We start from the raw sequence: 21718 nt of genomic DNA on the forward strand, positions 1-21718 counted from the left end.
TCTCCCCTGCAGCTGCACTGGCTGACCCAGGGAAGATAATGTGACCAGAGCAGCATGAAAATAGGTAATACATCGTTCTAGGGTTAGTTCGCGTAGGTGTTAGGAGGTAGAAGGGGACAATTTTAAAGCTAGTTAGAACTAAGCTGGAATTCCACTTTAACAGCTTCAGTCAAGTAGCATGTACATGGGGAAAAGAGGTATTGTGTTAGGTTCCTGATTTATTTATTTATTTATTTTTAGCCTGACAAGGCTAAAAAAGCTGCAGGCATCAACCCGGTACCATTTTTTAGAGCTGTCGGTTGGTCGGCTTTTAGAAGATAACAACTGATGCAACGCTTTTTCCAGCGAGCAGGAGGGGACGTCCCCCACCTCCTGCCGCCTTCCATGGCTCTGCCCGAGTCTCCCGTCCCAGCAGGAGACCTGAGCAACCAGCTGGCACGTCCGCCGCTGGTTGGAATCCCGCATGAAGCCAGATTCAGCTTCGATCGGGTCTCTGATCATGTAACCTTAAAGCAACGTCACAACGTCACTTCTGGTTGACTCAGCTGATTTTAAAAAAGTGTCAGTATTCAAATATGCTGATTTCGGCGTTTGAATATTTTAAAGTGCAGAGGAGGGGTTTGGGGTCATTTTGACCCCAGATCCCTCCATAATGAGTACCTGTCACTGCCTGTTACTGTCACAAGGGATGTTTACATTCCTTGTGACAGCAATAAAAGTGATCAGATTTTTTTTTATTTTTTTAAACTGTGTTAAAAATAAAAAATAAAATGAATAGGAAACATTTTTTTTTTTTTAAACGCCCCTGTCCCCGTGAGCTTGTGTACAAAAGAAAACACATGCATAAGTCGCGCCTGCAAATGAAAACGCTGTTCAAATCACACATGTGAGGGATCACCGCAATCGTAAGAGAGAGATCAATAATTCTACAAAAAGACCTCCTCTGTAACCCTAAACTGGTAACTGTTACCAAAAGGGTCGCCTAAGGAGATTTTTAAGTACCATAGTTTGTTGCCATTCCACCAGTGTGCGCAATTTTAAACCATAACTCGGCGTGACATCATCTTTCACAATTTAAAAAAAAAACTGGGCTAACTTTACTGTTTAGTTTTTTTTTTTAATTCAGTGAAATTGATCTTTTCTAAAAGATCGAAAGACCGCTGCGCAAATACCGCGTGACAAAAAATATTGCAACAACCAGCATTTTATTCTCCAAAGTCTTTGCTAAAAAAAAATATATATATATATATATATATATAAATACATATATCATGCAGTAAAATGTAAGTGATTATGTACAGTATGTGTAAAAAAAAAAAAAAACGAAAACATTTATACATTCATTTATAGAACACCTACTACTTTAACTAAAGTGAAGAAATCTGCAAAAAACATGGATATAATTATAGCAAATGCAGACAAAACTGACACAAAGCATTCCTATCTATGATCTATTGAGAGACAAGGTACATTTTTGTATGTCTTGTTATGAGAAATACAGCAATAAAGTCAATGACACACCTTTTTCAAAGAGATGTTTGTACCTGCTTTATCCTTAAACTTGGGTCACAATCCAAAAAGTAGTATTGCAGTGTAATGTATAAAACCCTCAGGAGGAAGAATTTAAAGAAAGCAGTGGAGCAATATCTTGCACATGTAATAACCACTGTTTATTGCATATATTAGTTTGTTTTTTTATCATTCTATTTTTGGGAAACTATAGTGTATCCATGTGTAATTGTATGTTTAACATGTACTGTAGATAGATATCAATGTAACAATATTGGCATTTTTGTAAAAAATTTCTGGGAGCGGGTACCTTTTCTTTCTGACGGGTACTCACTCGCTCCCACCTCCGCATTTCTCGCCTATGAAAGAATTTGAGTATTTAGAGAATTTGAACCGCCCTCCTCCCCGCCCATGACCATCGCATGCCCCAGGAGGCTGTAAGACTGATCTGAAAAGTAGTTGTGAGCATACTATATTATAGACACTTTCTAAAACAGTTTGTGACGATCAGGGGTCAGGCTTGAAGACCAGTTGCTATAGCAATGGTGGGACTACCAGCGACCAGCAATATAGGTAGTCACCCTGGCGCATAGGTGTGCTCAGCCTATTGCATTAGGGTGTGAAATGCAGAGCTCAAACACACATGTCTTTTCCCTGCAGCCTCAGCTGCACCAGACAGTTAACGACTAGGAAATGCACTGTGCTAAGTGGCTTTCTATTCATTCACAAACGGGGGTGGGGGGGGGGGGTAAGAGCGGAGAGAATCCAGCAGCACTGTGGGGTGGAGGTGTGGGGGGGGGGCAACACAGGGGGGCAGTAGGGAGAATTGGCACCACACATAGTGATTAGGGTGTGCCCAGGCACACACGCTGCACACGCCTATGCCATGGTGTATGACATGGGCTCACCTGAGGTGCGGAGTCTACGTACTAACCGGTACTACAGGTTTACCAGACCTCCTGATGGTGGAGATGGATTGCCCCATCAGGAGGATAGCAAGCTGGGGTCCAGAAGCAGATAAGCAAGTAAGGATCAAACAGAAGCATAGTCAGTAAATAAGCCAAAGGACAGTAACAAGAAGTTGCAGGTTGGGATCAGGCAGAAGCGCAGTCGAGAAACAAGCCAAGGGTCAGTAATGAGTGTAGCAAAATATGGATGGCAGCAGGGAAGAGGAGAGCGAGATACTGGCTAAAGTGAGCACAATTGTTATACCTGAAGGGTTTCACATGTACTGTTAATTTAAGGCTGGCTCCACCCAGGAGTGATGACAAGGGTCAAGGGGCAGAGTGGCCATCTTAGAGACATGTAAGAGATGCATTGATATACAGAGCTGTCCTGTAATGCATGTTGGAGTGTACAGAAAGTCCTGAATAAACATCCGTTGTTCCAGATCAGAGTCCTGTGTCTCTCACAACACGGAGAATATAACAACAATAATCTGGCAAACAGGAAGTGAAGAGACAAGGCTGAAATCAGGAAGTTCATGGGAGGAGCAAAGAGTTCCAGGTCTAGCAGTAGCTCAGTGACACAGCAGAGATCTCAGGTTCAAGTCCAGACCCTGACAATTATAACTGTGCAGTCACCATAACTGATTTTGCTTAGTTGCAGAAATGATCTGGGGGAGGGCACAAAAAAAGCAGAACTTTCCCTTTTGGGTGAAGTTCCACTTTAACATGCATTACCTATTTTTAGATTTCATTGCTGACTCTACTCACAAGGAACCTGAAAAAAGTGAAATGTGTGTGAGGCCTGTCACTGTTGGAAATGTGAGCGGGGCTTATCACTATTTGAAATGTGGGTGGGGCCTGTCAATGTTGGAAATGTGGGCGAGGGCTTGTCACTATTTAAAATGTGTGTGGGACCTCTCACTATTGGAAATGTGGGTGTGGCCTGTCACTATTGGAAATGTGGGTGGGGCCTGTCACTATTTAAGATGTGAGCGGGGCTTGTCACTATTTGAAATGTGGGCGGGGCCTGTCACTGGTAAAAATGTGGGTGGGGCTTGTCACTGTTAAAAATGTGTGCGGGGCCTGTCACTTTTGGGAATGCGGGTGGGGTTTATCACTATTGGAAATGTGGTTGGGGTCTGTCACTGTTGGAAATGTGGGTGGGGCCTGTCAATAATGGAAATGTGGGCGGGTCTGTCACTATTTGAAATGTGGGTGGGGCCTGTCCCTATTGGAAATGTGTGTGGGGCCTGTCACTGTTGGAAATGTGTGTAAGGCCTGTCGCTGTTTGAAGTGTGGGTGGGGCCTGACACTATTTGAAATGTGGGCGGGTCCTGTCACTATTGGAAATGTGTGCAGGGCTTGTCAATACTTAAAATGTGGGTGGGGCCTGTCACTATTAGAAATGTGGGCAGGGCCTGTCACTGTTTGAAATGTGGGCGATGTCTCTCACTATTGGAAATGTGTGTGGGGCTTGTCATTACTGGAAATGTGGGTGGGGCCTGTCACTGTTGGAAATGTGGGCAGGGCTTATCATTATTTGAAATATGGGTGGGGCCGGTCACTATTGGAAATGTGTGTGGGGCTTATCATTACTGGAAATGTGGGTGAAGCCTGTCACTGTTGAAAATGTGGGCAGGGCTTATCATTATTTGAAATCTGGGTGGGGCCAGTCACTGTTGGAAATGTGGGTGGGGCCTGTCACTAATATAAATGTGGGTGGGGGCCTGTCACTATTTCCAATGTGGGTGGGGCTTGTTACTACTGGAAATGTGTGTGGGGTCTTTCAATATTGGAAATGTGGGTGGGGGCTTGTCGCTGTTGGAAATGTAGGCGGGGTCTTTTGCTGTTGGGGATGTGGGCGAGGCTCATAATTATTTGAAATGTGGTTGGGGCCTGTCACTATTGGAAATGTGTTTGGGGTTGTAATTACTGGAAATGTGGGTGGGGCCTGGCACTGTCGGAAATGTGGGTGGGGCCTGTCACTGTTTGAAATGTGGACAGGGCTTGTCACTATTTGAAATGTGGGTGTGGCCTGTCACTATTATAAATGTGGGCGGGGGCCTGTCACTATTGAAAATATGGGTGGGGCTTGTTACTACTGGAAATGTGGGTGGGGTCTTTCAATATTGGAAATGTGGGCATGGGCCTGTCGCTATTCGAAATGTGGGCAGGAGCCTGTCACTGTTGGAAATGTGGGAGGGGCTAATTACTACTGGAAATGTGGGTGGGGTCTTTCAATATTGGAAATGTGGGCAGGAGCCTGTCACTGTTGGAAATGTGGGCGGGGCACGCACAAGGCTAATGATGTCCACCAGGGATAGCAGTGCTCCCGCTGTTTGGCTGGAAGTCAGCTTTAGTACACATTCATACAACTGTTTACAGTCTGCTGCTCACATACACTTACACTATATATAGATATAAAAAAAACCTGCAAAATTTACATTGCTTCAATTTCAAAATCCAATACACACAGCCAGAATTACTATATATTAATAACAACTCGAAAAATCGAAATAAATGTTTGCCAACGAACTTTAAATCATTTTTATCCGTTTCACATTTTCCCAGTAAAGAAAGAAATATAAATAGGTTGTAAGGATTGCCAGAAACAAACATGGCGAACACAGGGTCAGACGGAGATGATGTAATTGCTGGCGTATAGGTCACACGCACTCAGCGTTGCGCTCCAGTATGACGCTCATGCGTTCCAACATCGTTCCGCCCCTTCCGACCCCGTTGCAGCAGGCATGTCTACCCGGTCCAAGGTGGTCCTGGGCATCTCGTTGGTGCTGAGTGTGGGGACGGTGATCGGAGTACATGTGAAGCAGAATCTGGAGAGAGAGGTCGGTGGATGATCGGTGCTGTGGCTGTGCAGACACATGGGAGGTTATTGGTGAAGGTCAGGCAGGAGGGTGCTCCTCTGATGGGACAATACACCCCCATGGAAAGGTCTGTGTATGGGCAGCACTCTTCTATACCTCTACAGCCTTACCCAATACATGTTATGCAGTAGTAGAGAAACTAACGGCAGCCAATCAGAATCCATGTTGTACTAGTCTGACCTATGCAGGGTACAATCTGATTGGCTATTGTACTTTACAATAAAGCTCTTTGGAGGGAATTCACTAAAACTGGTGCATGGCAACCAATCACCTTCTGCCTTTAATTTTCCAAAATTCTGCAGAATCTTGGAAATTCTGCAGAAGCTGCTCCAGTTTTAGTAAATTCCCCACTTTCTGCAATATTTAGGAAGCAGTGACGCCTCCCAAATAAAATATCTAAGCTAAAAACTAGTGGTGCACCAAAAACAAAAATACTGGTGCCAAAAGTGAAAATTCAGGATGCACTTGGCTGAAACGTAACTTAACAGTATATATATTTATATATTATATGTATAATTGTATATACTTAACTTTTTAATTATCAGTAATTAAATAAATTAAAATTATTTTGTTGGCCATTATCGGCACTTTTTGAAACCGTGTTAAAAGTCCTGCTTGCTGCATTTTTAGTGCATAAAATGGTCAGTTAAAAATTCACCTCCCTGTTGAAATGTATTGAAAAATGCAGCAAGAATGCATCAAAATCACATCGGTGTTGCATTTGTGATGTATTTTTGATTCACATAACCTATGAAAAACACACCATAAAAACTGTAAAATCGCGGGCATTTTCAGCAGCCATTATGGGCACCTTTTATTTTTCTTGCAGCACAACGCTCAAAACCCTATTTTCGGCCAATCTTTTTTCAGGGGTCGAACTTTTAGTGCATCACTACTAAAAATAAGGCTAGGTTCCCATTACTGTGTGTCCTGACACGCAGTGAAACGCACTGCTCTTTAGCAGATGTGGAGGGGCAGTTAAACTTTTCACGCAACAACAAATGTGCAGCTCGGTCCCCACGCCGTTTTTTTCCTCATTTTGGCGTGGAGTTCCACCTCAAGATTCTCACAGCGCAAGTTGCACCGAAAGTTGGATCATCCTGATCCGACTTGCGGTGCGCCTTCCATTCAAATCAATAGGCTCCCATAGGAAACCATTGATTTTGAATGGAAGAAAAAAAACGTATAACGTGGCTTAACGCACGTTAAGCAACGTTATTCAGCCTTTAGCAACGTCAGCTTGGCGCTGCAGCTCCAGAACGCACTGGTCCTGGGTTTTTTTTGCAGCTACTAAACGCCTATGCCACTTGGAGCTCCTAAAAGCTCTATGTGTGCATGAGGCCATAGAATAACATGGATGGGCGTTCTGCAGCTGCAAAAAAAAAACGTCTGACGCTGCTAACAGCAGCTGCAAAAACATCCAGTGTGCATGAGGCCTTAGGTGGAGGGAAGTAAAAATAAAAAACTAAAATAATGCAGTTGCCTAAATGTGCACACCCTTAAACTAATACTTTGTTGAAGCACTTTTGATTTTATTACAGTACTCAGTCTTTTTGGGTATGAGTCTATCTGAAAGGCAGCACTGACTGGCATCACTCCTGGGGCACTGACTGGCATCACTCCTGGGGCACTGACTGGCATCACTCCTGGGGCACTGTTGGGGCTGCACTGATGATCAGTGCCCTGATTATCTGTACAGTCTCTCCCCTGTGAGGAGATGCCACTGATCAAATCTGCTCTCCCCTCCTCACACTCTTGAGATGAAGAGAGACAATTACTGGCACTTCCTTGTTTACATGTGATCAGCTGTGATTGGACACAGCCGATCACATGAGTAAAGTGCTGCGTCATTGCACAAACGAGGTGAGACTGGGGCAACCTCATATGACGCCGTCTAAGAAGGAGAGCGCATCCCGCCCTCTGTCATTTGTTTATACAGTGGGCAGGAGGTCGTTCAAATGCCACTGACCACTAATGTGTATGTGATTATTGTTAGTGGGGGGGTTTGTTTTATTAAAAGGCTTATATCAGCAAACCCACATTTTTGGCCTTTTTTTTTTTTTTTTTTCTTTATATAGTAAAAATATTAATCCAAATATTTATTAAATGCCGTCAAAAAATTATACATTTATTTGGGTACAGCGTTCTACGATCAAGTATTTGTTAAACTATCACAGTGTCAACAAAAAAAAATAGCCCTCATAATGAGGGGTAAAGGCTGGTATACAAGTGATTAAATCTTCATATACGTGCCAGCTATTTTTAAAGAATATGTTACCCAAACATTTCATATTCCTGATTATGTGTCTGTTGTATCATGTATTTGTGTTAAAAAGTATCCTGTTCTCTTTGCGTTGCTTGCTTTGTGTGAAATCCCTGGCGTTCCTGCCAGTTTCCTATTAAAAACTGACCACACTAGGCAAAGAAGCGCATCCAACCCAGCATGGTCAGTTTTCTGGTTGTGCTTGGAGAACAGCCTGCCTGTAATCGGAGCCAAGACGTGCTGACACATTCCCCCCTGCACAGCCATTTACTGGGAAGATCAGTGTGCTGCTGTTTCTCTAAGCCCCTAATGCAACAGAGAACAGAGATTATGTAATCACTTATACTTATAAAAAAAAAAAATCTAGAAATGTATAATTTTTTTTTCTATCTATAGACAAACATTTTTCCTTTCATTTCTCTTTTAAACGGAGAGGGTTATTTTACAAGGTAAGAGTTCATATACTGTAACTCCTTCCCTGACATCCCTTTAGCTGGGCATTGACCACAGTAAATGTAATAATGTAACCGCGCTAAATGTCAAGAAAGGGAGCAGCAGCTATAAGTGAGACTACACAAAAAGTAATAAAAAGATGAAAAGCTGCGCTAACAGAATGATATTGAACAAGCATCCATCAAATGAATAACCAATGATGTCTAAACAAAACTTGATGAAGCACCAAACCTCATAAACCATATAGCGACTAAAAATCACATAGAATATTCAGCAATGAATGGTACAAGTTCATAGCATAAATAATATCAAAGTCCCAAGATAAAATCCACAAGGAGGTGCAGTGATAGGGATGAAATCAGTATCCAGTCACCCAGTGGTCCTAGGATAGTGTCACTCTCATCTCCTTACCAGAACAACGATCAGCCTGAATGGATGTCATCACAGCGCCCTTGGCAAGGCAAGTCTCCTCCAGTAGGTAACCAGGAATAAAACCAAGAAAAGGTAGTGTCCGGTCTGATGTCACTCGAGGTGTATTCCCATAGTACCATACAAAAGAGAGGGGCTTGATAGTGTTATATAGTCACACACTTTATTAAGATAAATGAAAATAAACTCGCATTTAAATTGCAGGTAAAAGCAGTAGATCGGCCGGCTCACAGTAGCCCGTCCTCTGGGCAGCACGGTGACGTCAGCACGACGTACCCCTTATCATTCTGTTAGCGCAGCTTTTCATCTTTTTATGTGACCACAGTGATTGGCTGTCACAGTGGTCACATTTTTTTTATCTCTAACCACCATTTCCCACCATTCTGTAAAAATAGCCTGAAGGTGAAATCTTTTTTCTGGATCAGCAGTTATGAACCGCACTTCAAAAAACCTGCTTGGGCAGCCATTTACACCATTTAGACAGCTCAGCTCACCATCGCAATGTACAGAGCCAATTCGAGTGGCTCTGTACCTTGTGGTTGCTGTGAACCATTTGCAGCCACAAATGTTTTGCCTTTAATTTTTCTCTTACACTGAATGAGTTATTTTACAAGGTACAAGGTAATGGTTCACATATAATGTAACTCTTTCCCTGGCGTTCCTTTAACTGGGCTATTATGCTTGGGGGGATGGGAAAGTCTTCCTTATTGTGTGACCACTGTGATTAGATGTCCCATCAGTCATTTATTCGGTCACACCATTTCCCGAACGTTAGTACTGACCGAGAGGTGTCTGTGCTGCACACTCTCAGTACAGAAACCAACGCGCCCATAGATATGTGTTAAAGCCCACCCTCTAATGCAGGGATCCTCAAACTACGGCCCTCCAGCTGTTGCAGAACTACACATCCCATGAGGCATTGTAAAACTCTGACATTCACAAACATGACTAGGCATGATGGGAATTGTAGTTCCCGAACAACTGGAGGGCCGTAGTTTGAAGACCCCTGCGAGTCTAATGCCTCGTTTCCACTGAGTGGTACGGTTCGGTGTAGTACGGTACGGTTCGGAACAGTACACCTTGCGTTTCCACTGAGTAGTACGGTACGGTTTGGTTTAGTACGGTACGGTTCGAAACGGTACACCTTGCGTTTCTACTGCCAATAGTACCCTTTCATGATAGGCGTGGTGTAGCAGGAAAGCTGTGATAGACGATTCTCTGTCAACCAATCAAAGTTCTGCAGAGTGTAGCTCCACCCTGTTGGTACGGTACTAATGTGCTTTGTACCCCAACGATAGGGTCCCAAAAAAGTGGTACGGTTCGGAATTAGGGTACCATTCACAATGGAAACGGCATAAATAGCGTACCGTACCGAACCGTACCAGAAAGCTCAGTGGAAATGAGCCATTAGACTCCGTACATATGCTAAAAATTGGTGACAATAGGTTAATAACCTTGTCAATTGTCATTTAATGTGAACTTTGCATTTCCTTTCAGAGACTGCGTGAAGGTGTAGTTCAAGACTTGGAAAGGCAGAGTCGGAAACAAGAAAACCTGCGCCTTCTTAATGAACAGATTGAGTTAACCAAACAACTGGAGTCCGAACGTGAGAAGATTTTTAAGTGAAACATTCAACAAATCCTAACTGTGGACTTCTTCTGGAAACAAGGACATTGATTTATATCATTTGTGACTTTTCTATACGTTTTCAGATTGGCCTTGTTCTACATAGCGATCACACTCAGTTGTCATTGTGGAAAAAAAAGACCTCATGGCCTCCTAATAAAAGTGCCTAAACTATAGGAAAGTGTGTACATTGTGGTCTGTGCTGCCTGATTGTATTGTAAAATAGGGAGCTAGATGTCCGCTCTTGTATATAGAGACCTAAGAAGTTTGTTCTAGCCAGATCCCGTCATCTGCTGAGCTTAGGTCATGGATACATCAGCCCATATCACTCCTATGGACGATGAGGCCACCAGAACATCGGCTTCTGAAGGTTTGGAGGAAGGGGAAGTGGAAGGGGAGACTCTGTTGCTGGTAGAGTCTGAAGACCAGGCTTCTGTAGACTTGTCTCATGATCAGAGTGGAGATTCTTTAAACAGCGATGTTTGCGATGAGGTAGACCCACCATGGATGGAAGAGATGCCTTTTCACTGTGACAAGTGTCAGAAATGGATCCCAGAAAGTATGTATGGGGTGCTTCTCCCTTTTTGTATTTTTTATATCTTCTAGAAAGCTGCTTATGAAAAGTAAGTAGGAAAACTGCGAAGCTAATTTTGTGCTTGTTAACTCAATATAATTCAGAGTGCAGATTTAATATGAGCTCAGGGGATATTTAACCACTTTACCACCGGAGGATTTTCCTGCTTTACGTCCAGGCCACTTTTTGCAACTTGGCACTGCGCGACTTTAACTGACAATTGCGCAGTCATGCAACACCGTACCCAAATGAAATTTACGTCCTTTTTTTCCCACAAACAGAGCTTCCTTTTGGTCATATTTGATCACCTCTGCGCTTTTCATTTTTTGCGATATTAATAAAAAAAGAGCGAAAATTTTGCGAAAAAATTGACATTTTCTACTTTGACAGTTAAAAAATATCCAATATATTCAATTTTTGTCATATATTTAGGCCAAAATGTATTTAGCTACATGTCTTTGACAAAAAAATCCTCAATGAGCGTATTTTTAACCGCTTTAAGACCGGAAGATTTTATCCCATTCCTGACCAGGCTGTATTTTGCAATTCGGCACTGTGTTACTTTAACGGACAATTGCGCGGTCATGCGACGCTGTACCCAAATTAAATTTATGTTCTTTTTTTTCCCCCACAAATAGAGCTTTCTTTTGGTGGTATTTGATCACCTGTGCGATTTTTAATTTTTGAAAAAAAGAGCGACACTTTTGAAAAAAAAAAACAATATTTTTTACATTCTGATATATAACATTCCCAAAAAAAATGTAAAAATCGAAATTTTTTAACATTTTAGGCCAATTTGTTTTCTGCAATAAGCATATTTTGATTGGTTTGCGCAAAAGTTATCGCGTTTACTAACAACAGGGAAAGATTTGTCATTTTTATTGTTTATTTTTTTACTAGTAATGGCGGCGATCTGTGATTTTTTTTTTTTTTTTTTTTTGCGGGACTGCTACATTGCGGCGGACAGATCGGACCCCTAACTGACATTTTTGACACTTTTGGAGGTACCAGTGACATTACAGTAATCAGTGCTATAAATATGCACTGTTACTGTAATAATGACACTGGCAGGGAAGGGGTTAACTTTATTGGTGATCAAGGGGTTGAATGTATGCCTCATGCTTACTGATGTGTGTGGGGGGAGGGGATTGTGTGACACAGACACAGATCGCAAGTTCAGCTATGCTGAATCCTGTAATCTGTGACTGTCTGTCACACAGGAGATCTGCCCACTTTGTTTACACAAGTGGGCGGATTTCCACACTCGATCCCAGACGATCAGGGAAGAGCGGCGGTGATCACCGCCTCTTCTCCCCTGGCCCGACTGTGTCTGAATATGTCTACGTCGCTGGACGATAACGAGCCACTTTGCCACAGTACCCTCAACGTGATCGGTCGTCAAGTGGTTAAAGGTGGGCTGAAATGAGAGAGGAGTTGCCATTCCTGACTTTTTGAATATGCTTGTTGACTGGCTGTTGGCTGACTCACTAGCTTTAAAAGACCACTACGTTGGGTACAAGTTGCCCTAAAGGCATTGAGCCACCCCCAACCCTGGTCTTATATACTTCTGCCCCCAATCCAGCGATTATTATTATTTTTTTTTCACTGTGGGACCCTGCTTGGAGTCGCACAGTTATTCTTCAGAAAGGGTCATTGCTGGGTCCTCTTCATCCTGCGGAAGTGCGCCACAGCCCCATTGATTCTGATGAGGAGCTGTACTCATGACGGCCTCCAGGGCTCTTGCAGAGTACGGCTCTCTCCATTGAAATGATTGGGGCCACAGTGCATATATGAAGGATGACCAGGACCTGGCAAGGACTGTGTGCTTTCTGTGGGCTCCAAGCAAAGCCACACATTTTAAGATCACTGTGGGGTAGAGGTAATTATCAGATTTGGTAAGCTGCACTTAGAGGAATGGGGGTTATGCCTTAAAGTTGATATCCATGTTTCATGTCCTTTTAAATAGTTTGCTTGGACCAAGCTGCTCCAAACAAACTATTTGCTTCATTAAGTGCTGCAATGACTCTGAGCTCTGTAGGTACTGCACGTAACTTCAGCTACATACAGTACACAGTGCCAGGCTCTGGCTGTGAGGCTGAGACTTCCTGTCTCGCATCCAGAACAAAACCTAGTCTGGCTGAGTGGCACTCAGCCATTCATAGGCAGCTTTGTATTCTGTGAATAAATACAAAGCTTCCTCTGGCCAAATCGCAGAGTGCGACGTCCTCAGGCCGCCCCTTCCACTCAGCCATTCAGAGGACGCTTTGTATTTCTTCACAGAATACCAAGCTACCTATGAATGGCTGAGCCAGACTCTGTTTTGTTCTGGGTGTAAGATGGGAAGTCTGTCTCACACCCGGAACCCAGCACTATGTACTGTATTTAGCTCAAGTTACATGCAATACACACAATGCTTAGAGTGGACAGAGCAGTAAAAGAAGGAAAACTTCCAGTAGGGGCACTAGTTTTGGCAATCTTGGGGGTTTATTTACTAAAGCTAGAGAGGGCAAAATTAGTCCCCATTCTGCAGATTCCAAGTTTTATTGCTAAAGCTTAAACACCCTGAGGTCAGAAGCTGGTTGGTTTCTCTGCAGAATTGTGACTAATTTTGCCCTCTGTAGCTTTAGTAAATAAACCCCTTGGTGGCAACCAGGGATTCCCTACCTTTGTAGGGATTTCCTTTCACTTCCTGTTTTTGTTATGGGTCACCTATTTAAAATTATATAGGCATTTATGAGCTTTAAGCCCCTGTTCACACTGGGGCGACCTGGTCGCCTGACAGGTCGCCGTAGGTCGCCTTCCATAGACAAGCTATGGACCCGTTCTAATAGGAGCGACACAAGTCGCTCCGACTTAGAAAAAGGGTCCGGAGCTTCTTTGGGGCGACCCGGAGCGACCTGCATAGACTTCAATGTTATGAAGTCCATGCCGGCCGCTCCGAGGTCGCGGTGCGAGCAGCGCGCCGCGACCTAGGAGGTCGCCCCGGGAAGTAGCGTCGCCCCAGTGTGAACGGGGCCTCACAAGCGTGTTGTTTTTTGCCTGGCAGTATGACCCCCCTAAGGTGAAATTTGAGCCAGAAAATTTTACTCCACCGGGGTATGTTCCCCATAGTTCCTGTGGTGTAACCAGGACAGGAAGTGAACAGATTCTTTCCATTTTGAATCGCTCTTTTAGAGGATTGAGGAAGGGTTAGAAACACTGTCAGGTTTTAATTGCCTTATTTTATTGCTTCTTTCCTCTAACTTTAAAAATGAGTGAAAATCTGCTCAACGTTAAAACCCAGAAAGAGGTTTTGTCTCTTATTTACTGTTCAAAATAGAGAAAATAAATGTTGGCTGGAGTTGGACTTTCATAAACTACTTATACAAATACAAGTCTACACAGTTTTCCAAGTAATGTGCCCATGGTTAGGAAAAAAGAAAACAAGCTCATATTAGATTCGGTGTATATCTGATCTTAATGTAATCTGTCACATAATTAAATTTTATTGCACATCCTCTCTTCCTATTTATAGAGATATGAAGGCCATTTACCTTTGAAGTCTCATGCACACTGGTTTCTTGTCAACACTGTTCATCCTGACAGGAGAAAATCAGCGTTATAAACTCACCTAAGCTGCATTTTTTTAAAAAAGTTTAGCAGAGTTTGGGAGTTTATTTAATTGGCCAGAATTTTTTTTTTATTCTGGCCATTGAAATAAATGCTGAAGTGCTAAATGTGCCTAGCGTTTATGGGCGTTTATGCACATTCAGCGTTTTTTGTGCATGAGGCCTTAGAGATCAGCTTATATTTATCAGTGTATGTTACAAAGCTTGTTTCTCTGTTTATTATGCAATACACCAGGATGATCACATTTACTTATTGTGTATGCAGAGTCGGTTTCCGGCTTATTATTGCTGCACAGTATTTATGCTGAACATATTATTTTAGGGCAACTTTACCATACATCCATACATGACTTTTCTGGTAGAAACAATAGACTCCCTGCATTCTATAATTACATAAAATGCCCATAGATCTGGTATCCAGAGACCATATGACTTTTGCCTAGGCATATGGGAGCTCAAGAGGAAAGAGATATATTATATTATACACATTTTTAAGTTTGAGTGGCGCTCCTGTTGGCACGCCACTCAAACAGGGCTATCTGACAAGCGGCAGATACTGTGTTCGTCTCTCGGGGTTCGCCATCTGTGGGATCTTCAGAGTCTGCTGCCTGTTTGCCTCTTTACCCTGCTTAGGCACGGTCCAGTTCACGTCGGAACACCATTGTCCCTATGATGGGTGTATACCACGCCTCCTGTGGGGACAACTTGGAGACTATGGCTTACCCATGAGCTGGTGGAATATGCTTGACTGAATAATCGCATTTATATATGCTTTTAAGTATCAAAAATGTCTGTAGAGATGATATAGCCATATTTATGGTTCCTTACGAAGCAGCTATTGGTTATTACCAATTTACGAAATGCGTTGAACCGGCACACTATATCTCTATCTAGAGTTAACACAGTTTGTATATATGATGTATTTTTCAACTGTTACTGATGTGAAATGTTTTTAACAATTTTGTATTTTCAATAAAATATACTATTTTATCTATATAAAATATATATATATATATATATATATATATATATATATATATATATATATATATATATATATATATGCTCACCTGTTTTTTGACAGCTTCATACCCTTAAGTCCTAACCTACTAGGCAGTATCACGACTTGGTCTTAGGACCATGTCATGGTGTGATGTGCCTTTTCTGTTTTTTCTTTTGTCTTGCAATTATTTGGATGTGGGTATGGAAGCTGTCTCCAGGGCTGACATTACTCTATGTGGCTATACACATTTTTAATTTTTTTTTATTAATGATAAAATAATGAGATTTTGTAAACCTGACTTGTCCTACTGATTTCTGTGAAGTATAGAATTTAATAGTATGTCAGTTTAAATACGTTGTAGGTTTAACTTGGTGTCAAAAGCTTTCTTTGATGACCCAGATTACTAAGGATGTTGTCGGTCATGTGTTCGTTTTCAGGCCAGCTCAGAGGTGACCAACCAAGTCATCTGAAAGGGGACAATTTCTTCAAATTTATATGCAGTGACTGTGCGGAAGACAGCAAAGAGCGTTTTGAGCGCTTAAGGCTGACTTGGCAGCAGGTAAGTTAAAAGAGCAGATTTAGAATGGGCCTACAATGCAATGTAGTTTTTTTTTTTTTTTTTATAAGGGTGTGTTGGCCCTTAGACTTGAGTTATAGCAGAACAATGGGGTATTTTATTACTATTGCATTTCATTTCTAGTGTAATTTGCACTTTTGTCCGTATTCATTCTGCATGTTTCTATCAATGGATGTTTTCTTAACGTGATGGCATGTCCTACTATTGTGTTCTGTTGCATACCTTTAAAAAAAAAAAAAAGATAGAATTGGGACTGGGTTAACTTGGATAGTAACTTTTAGTTTTTCTCAGAATTGAAGATATTCTGCTGATTTACGAGTGTCGGAGGTGAAATCATTAATTGGTGTTAAAGCGGAGTTCTGGCCAAAAAATCGACATAATCGATTTTGTGGCCATCCGCTTGCTTTTCTTCACCTGAAAAGGAAATGGATAGTTAGGATTTTTTTTTTTTTTTTACTTACCTTGTTATTATAGAAAGAAATACTCACCTTTCTTCCACTTCCTCCCTCGGCGGCCGCGGCCCGCGCTGTCACTTCCGGTTTGCAATGATTCCTGGGAGCTAAACGTCATCGCTCCCAGGAATCAATGCGACGGCACAGGCTCCGCTCGTCACTTCCGGTGCGACGCCGCATTCCCTGCTAAACAGCTTCTGGGCATGCCCAGAAGCTGTGGAGGAATGCAGCGCCGCACCGGAAGTGACGAGAGGGGCCGGTGCAGGCGCATTCTGGGAGAAGACACGGAAGAGGATGCAGAAGAGGATCGCGCTGGCTTCAGCTGCCCACAACAGAGATGGCCATGCTGGAGAAGAAATTTTAAAAGTGAGTATTTCTTCTTGCAGGTAAGTGCGAACAGATCAGAGACTAGCCATTGTGTAATGTACTAGCCCTGACTGTCCCGGGGGTATGTTCATTAAAATTTTTTTTTTTTTTGTGGCCGGAACTCCGCTTTAAGCCAACGTTCTATTCCATATATGGGAATAAAAATATCTTTTAAAAAAAATAAGCATCTGGACAGGTAGAGTTCCACATGTCATTCAAGCAGCTGTAAAAAAATATTAAAAACAAACCTCTCCTCATATCAGCCTCCGGTAATCCTCTGCACCTAGAGTGGGAGAGAACTGTATGCCAACCATCTACAGCAGGGGTCTTCAAACTATGGCCCTCCGGTTGTTCAGAAACTACAATTCCCATCATGCCTAGTCATGTCTGTGAATGTCAGAATTTTACAATACCTCATGGGATGTGTAGTTCTGCAACAACTGGAGGGCCGTAGTAAAGGATCTCTGCTTTACAGTGGTGTCCAACCTTTTTCCTTGGCCAGTTTGGAAGAAGAGATTGAGAAAGATTGTCTTGGGCAACACATAAAATACACTAAAAATAAGGATCGCTGATGAGCAGAAAAAGTCAGGCAGATCACAAAGGATTGTAAATGGTCACTGATATAGATAATGTACCTACCTGAGGAATAAAACCATTTTTTGTTTTTTTTGTAATATTTTTTATTATAAAAGTAAAAGATGGCAACATAAAACTAGTGCCACCGACTTGACACTACTTTTGACTAACACATCAATATCTTGTTGAATGGATGGAGTAGCAATTCTCAATGAATGCTCAAGGTGTTCATCAGATATTTTGGTTCTAATCTTGCCCTTCGCGTGCTTTATCCTTTAAAAATAGTTGCTCACAAATATAGTTGCTGCCGAAAACTGATGACATAAATAAGGTGTGATTGAGAAGAGTTGGAGATTTTTCTTTGAGAAGATAAAACTTTCAAAAGTCTGGTAAAGAGACGCTGTTAATTTTTTCTTTTTCCACAGAGTTACATAGTAGTTGAGGTTGCATAAAGACAATAGTCCATCCAGTTCAACCTGTGTAGGCGTGTGTGGACATAGTCATTTCCCATAACCCTGAATGTTTTGATCTTGGAGATGTATGTCCAAGAGTCTTTTAAAAGTAGCCATACCGCCCCCCCCCCAGTTACCACCATTTGTGGTAGAGAGTTCCACAATCTTATTGCCCTTACTGTAAAAAACACTTTGCGTAGCCTGAGGTTAAATCCCTTCTCCTCTAATCGCATTGAATGGCCTTGTGTTCTCTCGCACTCCTTTCGACTCAATCGTTTTTTTTCTATGCTGAGATCACCATTGAGGTATTTGTAAATTGCTATCATGTCCCCTCTCAGGCATCTCTTCTCTAGGGAGAATAAATCAAGCGCTTGTAAACAATACTCATAATTTAGGTCCTCCAATCCCCTAATTAGTTTAGTTGTCCTTCTTTGGACTCTTTCCAGTTCCATTGCTTCCTTTCTGAGGACTGGCGACCAGAAATGGACAGAATACTCCAGATGTGGCCGGACCAGAGTTTTATAAAGTGGTAGGATTATAGTTTTATCTCTGGAATATATACCCTTCCTTATGCATGCCAATATTCTGCCGGGTTTTGGCAGCTGCAGCTTGACATTGCATGCTATTGCTTAGTCTATTTTTTATACTAAGACTCCCAGATCTTTCTCCATTCTTGATTCCCCCACATCGCTAAGTGTAAAAATATTTTTACAAAGCTTCCAAAAAAAAAAATAGACATTTTAAGTAAGTTTACGATTTTTGGCTGCACCCCTAATCTTATACTTCCTGAGAGGAGGAGGGAGCAGAGTGATGTCTTTATCAGTGTGCTTTTGCTCTTTTATGGTCCAATCACAGGTCAGTGTGGGTCCTAGTTGTTCAAGTGCAGAGTGGCTTCGGAGTGCAGGACTTGGCTGGATGCAAAACTGCTGGGTATTGTCAAACAGCAGAAATGCAATAGCTTTTTGTACCTTCAGTAACTTAAAACCGCAAAACTGCTCACACTGAAAATAATTAGAGAATATAATATTTTATAGGTCTCCCACAGCATTAGGTGGCTTTAGTCATGCTATAGAGACCTATGTCACCTCAACCTTCAGACTAACCGCTACTGGGAAAAGTTCACTGGCTGGTGCATCAAAGTGATACTAAAGTCTTTGTTATTTAAAAAAAAAAAACATATTATACTTATCTGCTCTGTGCAGTTGGTTTTGCACAGAGCAGCTCAGATCCTCCTCTTCTCGGGTCCCTCAGCAGCGCTTCTGGTCCCTCCCCCTTGCCGAGTGCCCCCACAGCAAGCAGCTTGCTATGAGAGCACCCAAGCCGAGCCGCTGCTCTGTATGTCCATTCAGACATGGAGCCACAGTTTGGCCCCGCCCCTTCTCTGCTCATTGGCTCACAAACTTTGACAGCAGCGGGAGGCATTGGCGCTGCGCTGCCATCTCAGACAATGAGAAGGGGAGTCCTGGGCTGCAGAGACACTTCTGCAACATCGCTGAATCAAGATGGGCTCAGGTAAGTATTAGGGGGCCAAGGGGGGCTGCTGTACACAGAAGGTATATATTTTCATGCATAGAATGCATTAGGATAAAAAAACTTTCTAACTTTACAACCAATTTTTAAAAGGTGACATGTAAACCGAATCTAAATTTTACAGTCATTAAATTTAACTTTTTATTGTGGCTTGCTGTCTCCCAGAAAGACTTGTCTTACACCTGAATTCTGAATTTTTCCGCCCCATAGTAATGGAATATATTTTTAATTTTGTCATCATGTTTAAAAGCATCCGGTTAATCGAAGTGTTTTTTTTTCCTCTGCGTATTTGCTCCTAAAATTTACTAATTGTAGTGGTTATCTAGGAAATAAAATGACCAGCACCCTAAATGGTCTGAACTTCTAATGTTCCAGGTGGTTATGCTGGCCATGTACAACCTGTCCCTGGAAGGATCTGGTCGCCAAGGTTATTTTCGATGGAAAGAAGACATCTGCTCGTTCATAGAGAAACACTGGACCTTCTTGCTGGGTAGCAGGTGAGAATTTAAAATGCATGTCTTCTACGAACTACACTAAGTTTCAGTTTTGTGGGTAGATATATTGTTTTATTGATTTTGTATGATTATGATTGCTTTATTTTTGTAAGGATTAGGGGTAAAGCTCCGTTCCCACTGGGGTGGCTTTAAAGTCGCCCGCCCCACACAGCGCGACTTCAGCAAAGCATGAAAACGACTTCTTTAATAGAATTCAATGCAAGCTGCTCTGAAGTCGCCCTCAAGTAGAGCAGGAACCTTTTTTCTAATTTGGAGCGACTTGAGTCGCTCTGATTTAGAATGGTTCCATCGCACTAAATGGAGCGTCACTTGTCGGGCGAATAAGTCGCCTTACAAGTTGCCTCAGTGTGAGCCGAGCCTTAAAGTGGAAGGAAAGCCTAAATACTTAAATTCTCCCCTGAAATCATTAATGTAAGCTTAAGTTCAGCCTTATGTCTCAAAATGAAAACAAATCCCAATTTTTCTACCTTTATTTTGCAGTATTCAGTGCCTGTCACATGACTTCAATCCCTCTTCCTTGCAGCCAGTGGGTGTGGTTACTGAGGGCTAGTGACATCACTTCCAGGGAGGGACACTGTTCCTGTGTAACCAGTGGGCATATACAGGATGGGAGGAGCTGGTCATAGCCCCCCCCCCCCCCAGTGTTCTCTCATCAATAAGGATGCATTGTGCATCTTCATTCATGAGAAAATGAAGAAATAAAAAATGAACCGTTTACAAAGGACATGGGAGGGCTGGGAGCTTCAGTGCACATATACAGTATAGCTGTGCAGGGCTTTGACTCAAGACAACTATAGGAGAATGGCTCTGGACGCAGGGGGAATGGTCAGTGTAGCTGGACGCAGGGGGAATGGTCAGTGTAGCTGGACGCAGGGGGAATGGTCAGTGTAGCTGGACGCAGGGGGAATGGTCAGTGTAGCTGGACGCAGGGGGAATGGTCAGTGTAGCTGGACGCAGGGGGAATGGTCAGTGTAGCTGGAAGTGCTCTGGGGTCTCAGCTCACAGTTTACAATGAATACTATACATTAAGTCCACATGATCGGAAGGTTTTGTGTGAGTGTAACACATGACAAGCAGAGAACTCCACATGATTCAATGTTGTAGTGTGAGTGTAACACATGACAGAGAACTCCACATGATACCACCTTGTAATGTGAGTGTAACATGACAAGCAGAGAACTCCACATGATACCACCTTGTAGTGTGAGTGTAACACATGACAGAGAACTCCACATGATACCACCTTGTAATGTGAGTGTAACATATGACAAACGGGGGAACTCCACATGATCCAACATTGTAGTGTGAGTGTAACACATGACAAGCAGGGAACTCCACATGATACCACCTTGTAATGTGAGTGTAACATATGACAGAGAACTCCACATGATACCACCTTGTAATGTGAGTGTAACATATGACAGAGAACTCCACATGATACCACCTTGTAATGTGAGTGTAACACATGACAGAAAACTCCACATGATACCACCTTGTAGTAGGAGTGTAACACATGACAAACAGAGAACTCCACATGATACCACCTTGTAGTGTGAGTGTAACACATGACAAGCGGAGAACTCCACATAATACCACCTTGTAGTGTGTAACACAAAGGTTGCAGTGAATTCCTCCTTGTAGAGTGTGTCATGTGTTGGTGTATACATTGCACTGAGCATTACAGCCTTAAAATGATCCCTCTCTCCCCCTAAGCCAACACAAGGCTTGAAAAAGACAACATTTTTAGGAAGTGCCTTATGCCTCGTACACACACGTTGAAATAATCACACAGAAAAAATGGATTTTGACTTGATCGCACGATAATCTGCTTGTTAGTACACAGTTTTCGACAGCCGATCACGAGATTTCGTCCAACAAAATCCAAAAGGACAAATACGATAACTTCTGTCATACGATAGCCTAGCGGACGACAATCGTTTAGTCAGTACAGTA

The 21718-nt window shown here is 42.5% G+C and overlaps 2 protein-coding genes across 5 annotated transcripts in view; both read left to right on the top strand.

Annotated features, from left to right (window-relative positions):
* Nucleotides 1-5149: 5149 nt before the first annotated feature.
* PET117 (PET117 cytochrome c oxidase chaperone) lies at nt 5150-10293 on the top strand. The gene is made up of 2 exons (XM_082252308.1): nt 5150-5302; nt 9984-10293. Exons 1-2 carry the CDS (start codon nt 5207-5209, stop codon nt 10110-10112), a joined length of 225 nt encoding a protein of 74 aa, XP_082108434.1. The 5' UTR covers nt 5150-5206; the 3' UTR covers nt 10113-10293.
* Nucleotides 10294-10418: 125 nt separating this feature from the next.
* The window catches only part of KAT14 (lysine acetyltransferase 14), a gene marked incomplete at its 5' end in the record, with an annotated part of 56734 nt that continues 45434 nt past the window's right edge, over nt 10419-21718 (top strand). For all 4 annotated transcript variants that reach the window (XM_082252299.1, XM_082252301.1, XM_082252300.1 and 1 more), the window contains 3 exons: nt 10419-10671; nt 15735-15856; nt 19626-19747. In XM_082252299.1, the coding sequence (XP_082108425.1) occupies nt 10419-10671; nt 15735-15856; nt 19626-19747 (497 nt within the window). The remainder of the gene's footprint in view (nt 10672-15734; nt 15857-19625; nt 19748-21718) is intronic.

This window comes from Pelophylax lessonae, assembly GCF_965119305.1.
Source record: "Pelophylax lessonae genome assembly, chromosome: 3".
Lineage (NCBI taxonomy): Eukaryota > Metazoa > Chordata > Amphibia > Anura > Ranidae > Pelophylax > Pelophylax lessonae.

Bases quoted from the DNA above. Each gene is read 5' to 3' on its own strand.
- PET117 (XM_082252308.1), top strand. From the start codon at position 5,207: ATGTCTACCCGGTCCAAGGTGGTCCTGGGCATCTCGTTGGTGCTGAGT. The intron at 5,303-9,983 runs GTCGGTGGATGA...ATTTCCTTTCAG, and splicing joins AGCAGAATCTGGAGAGAGAG to AGACTGCGTGAAGGTGTAGT.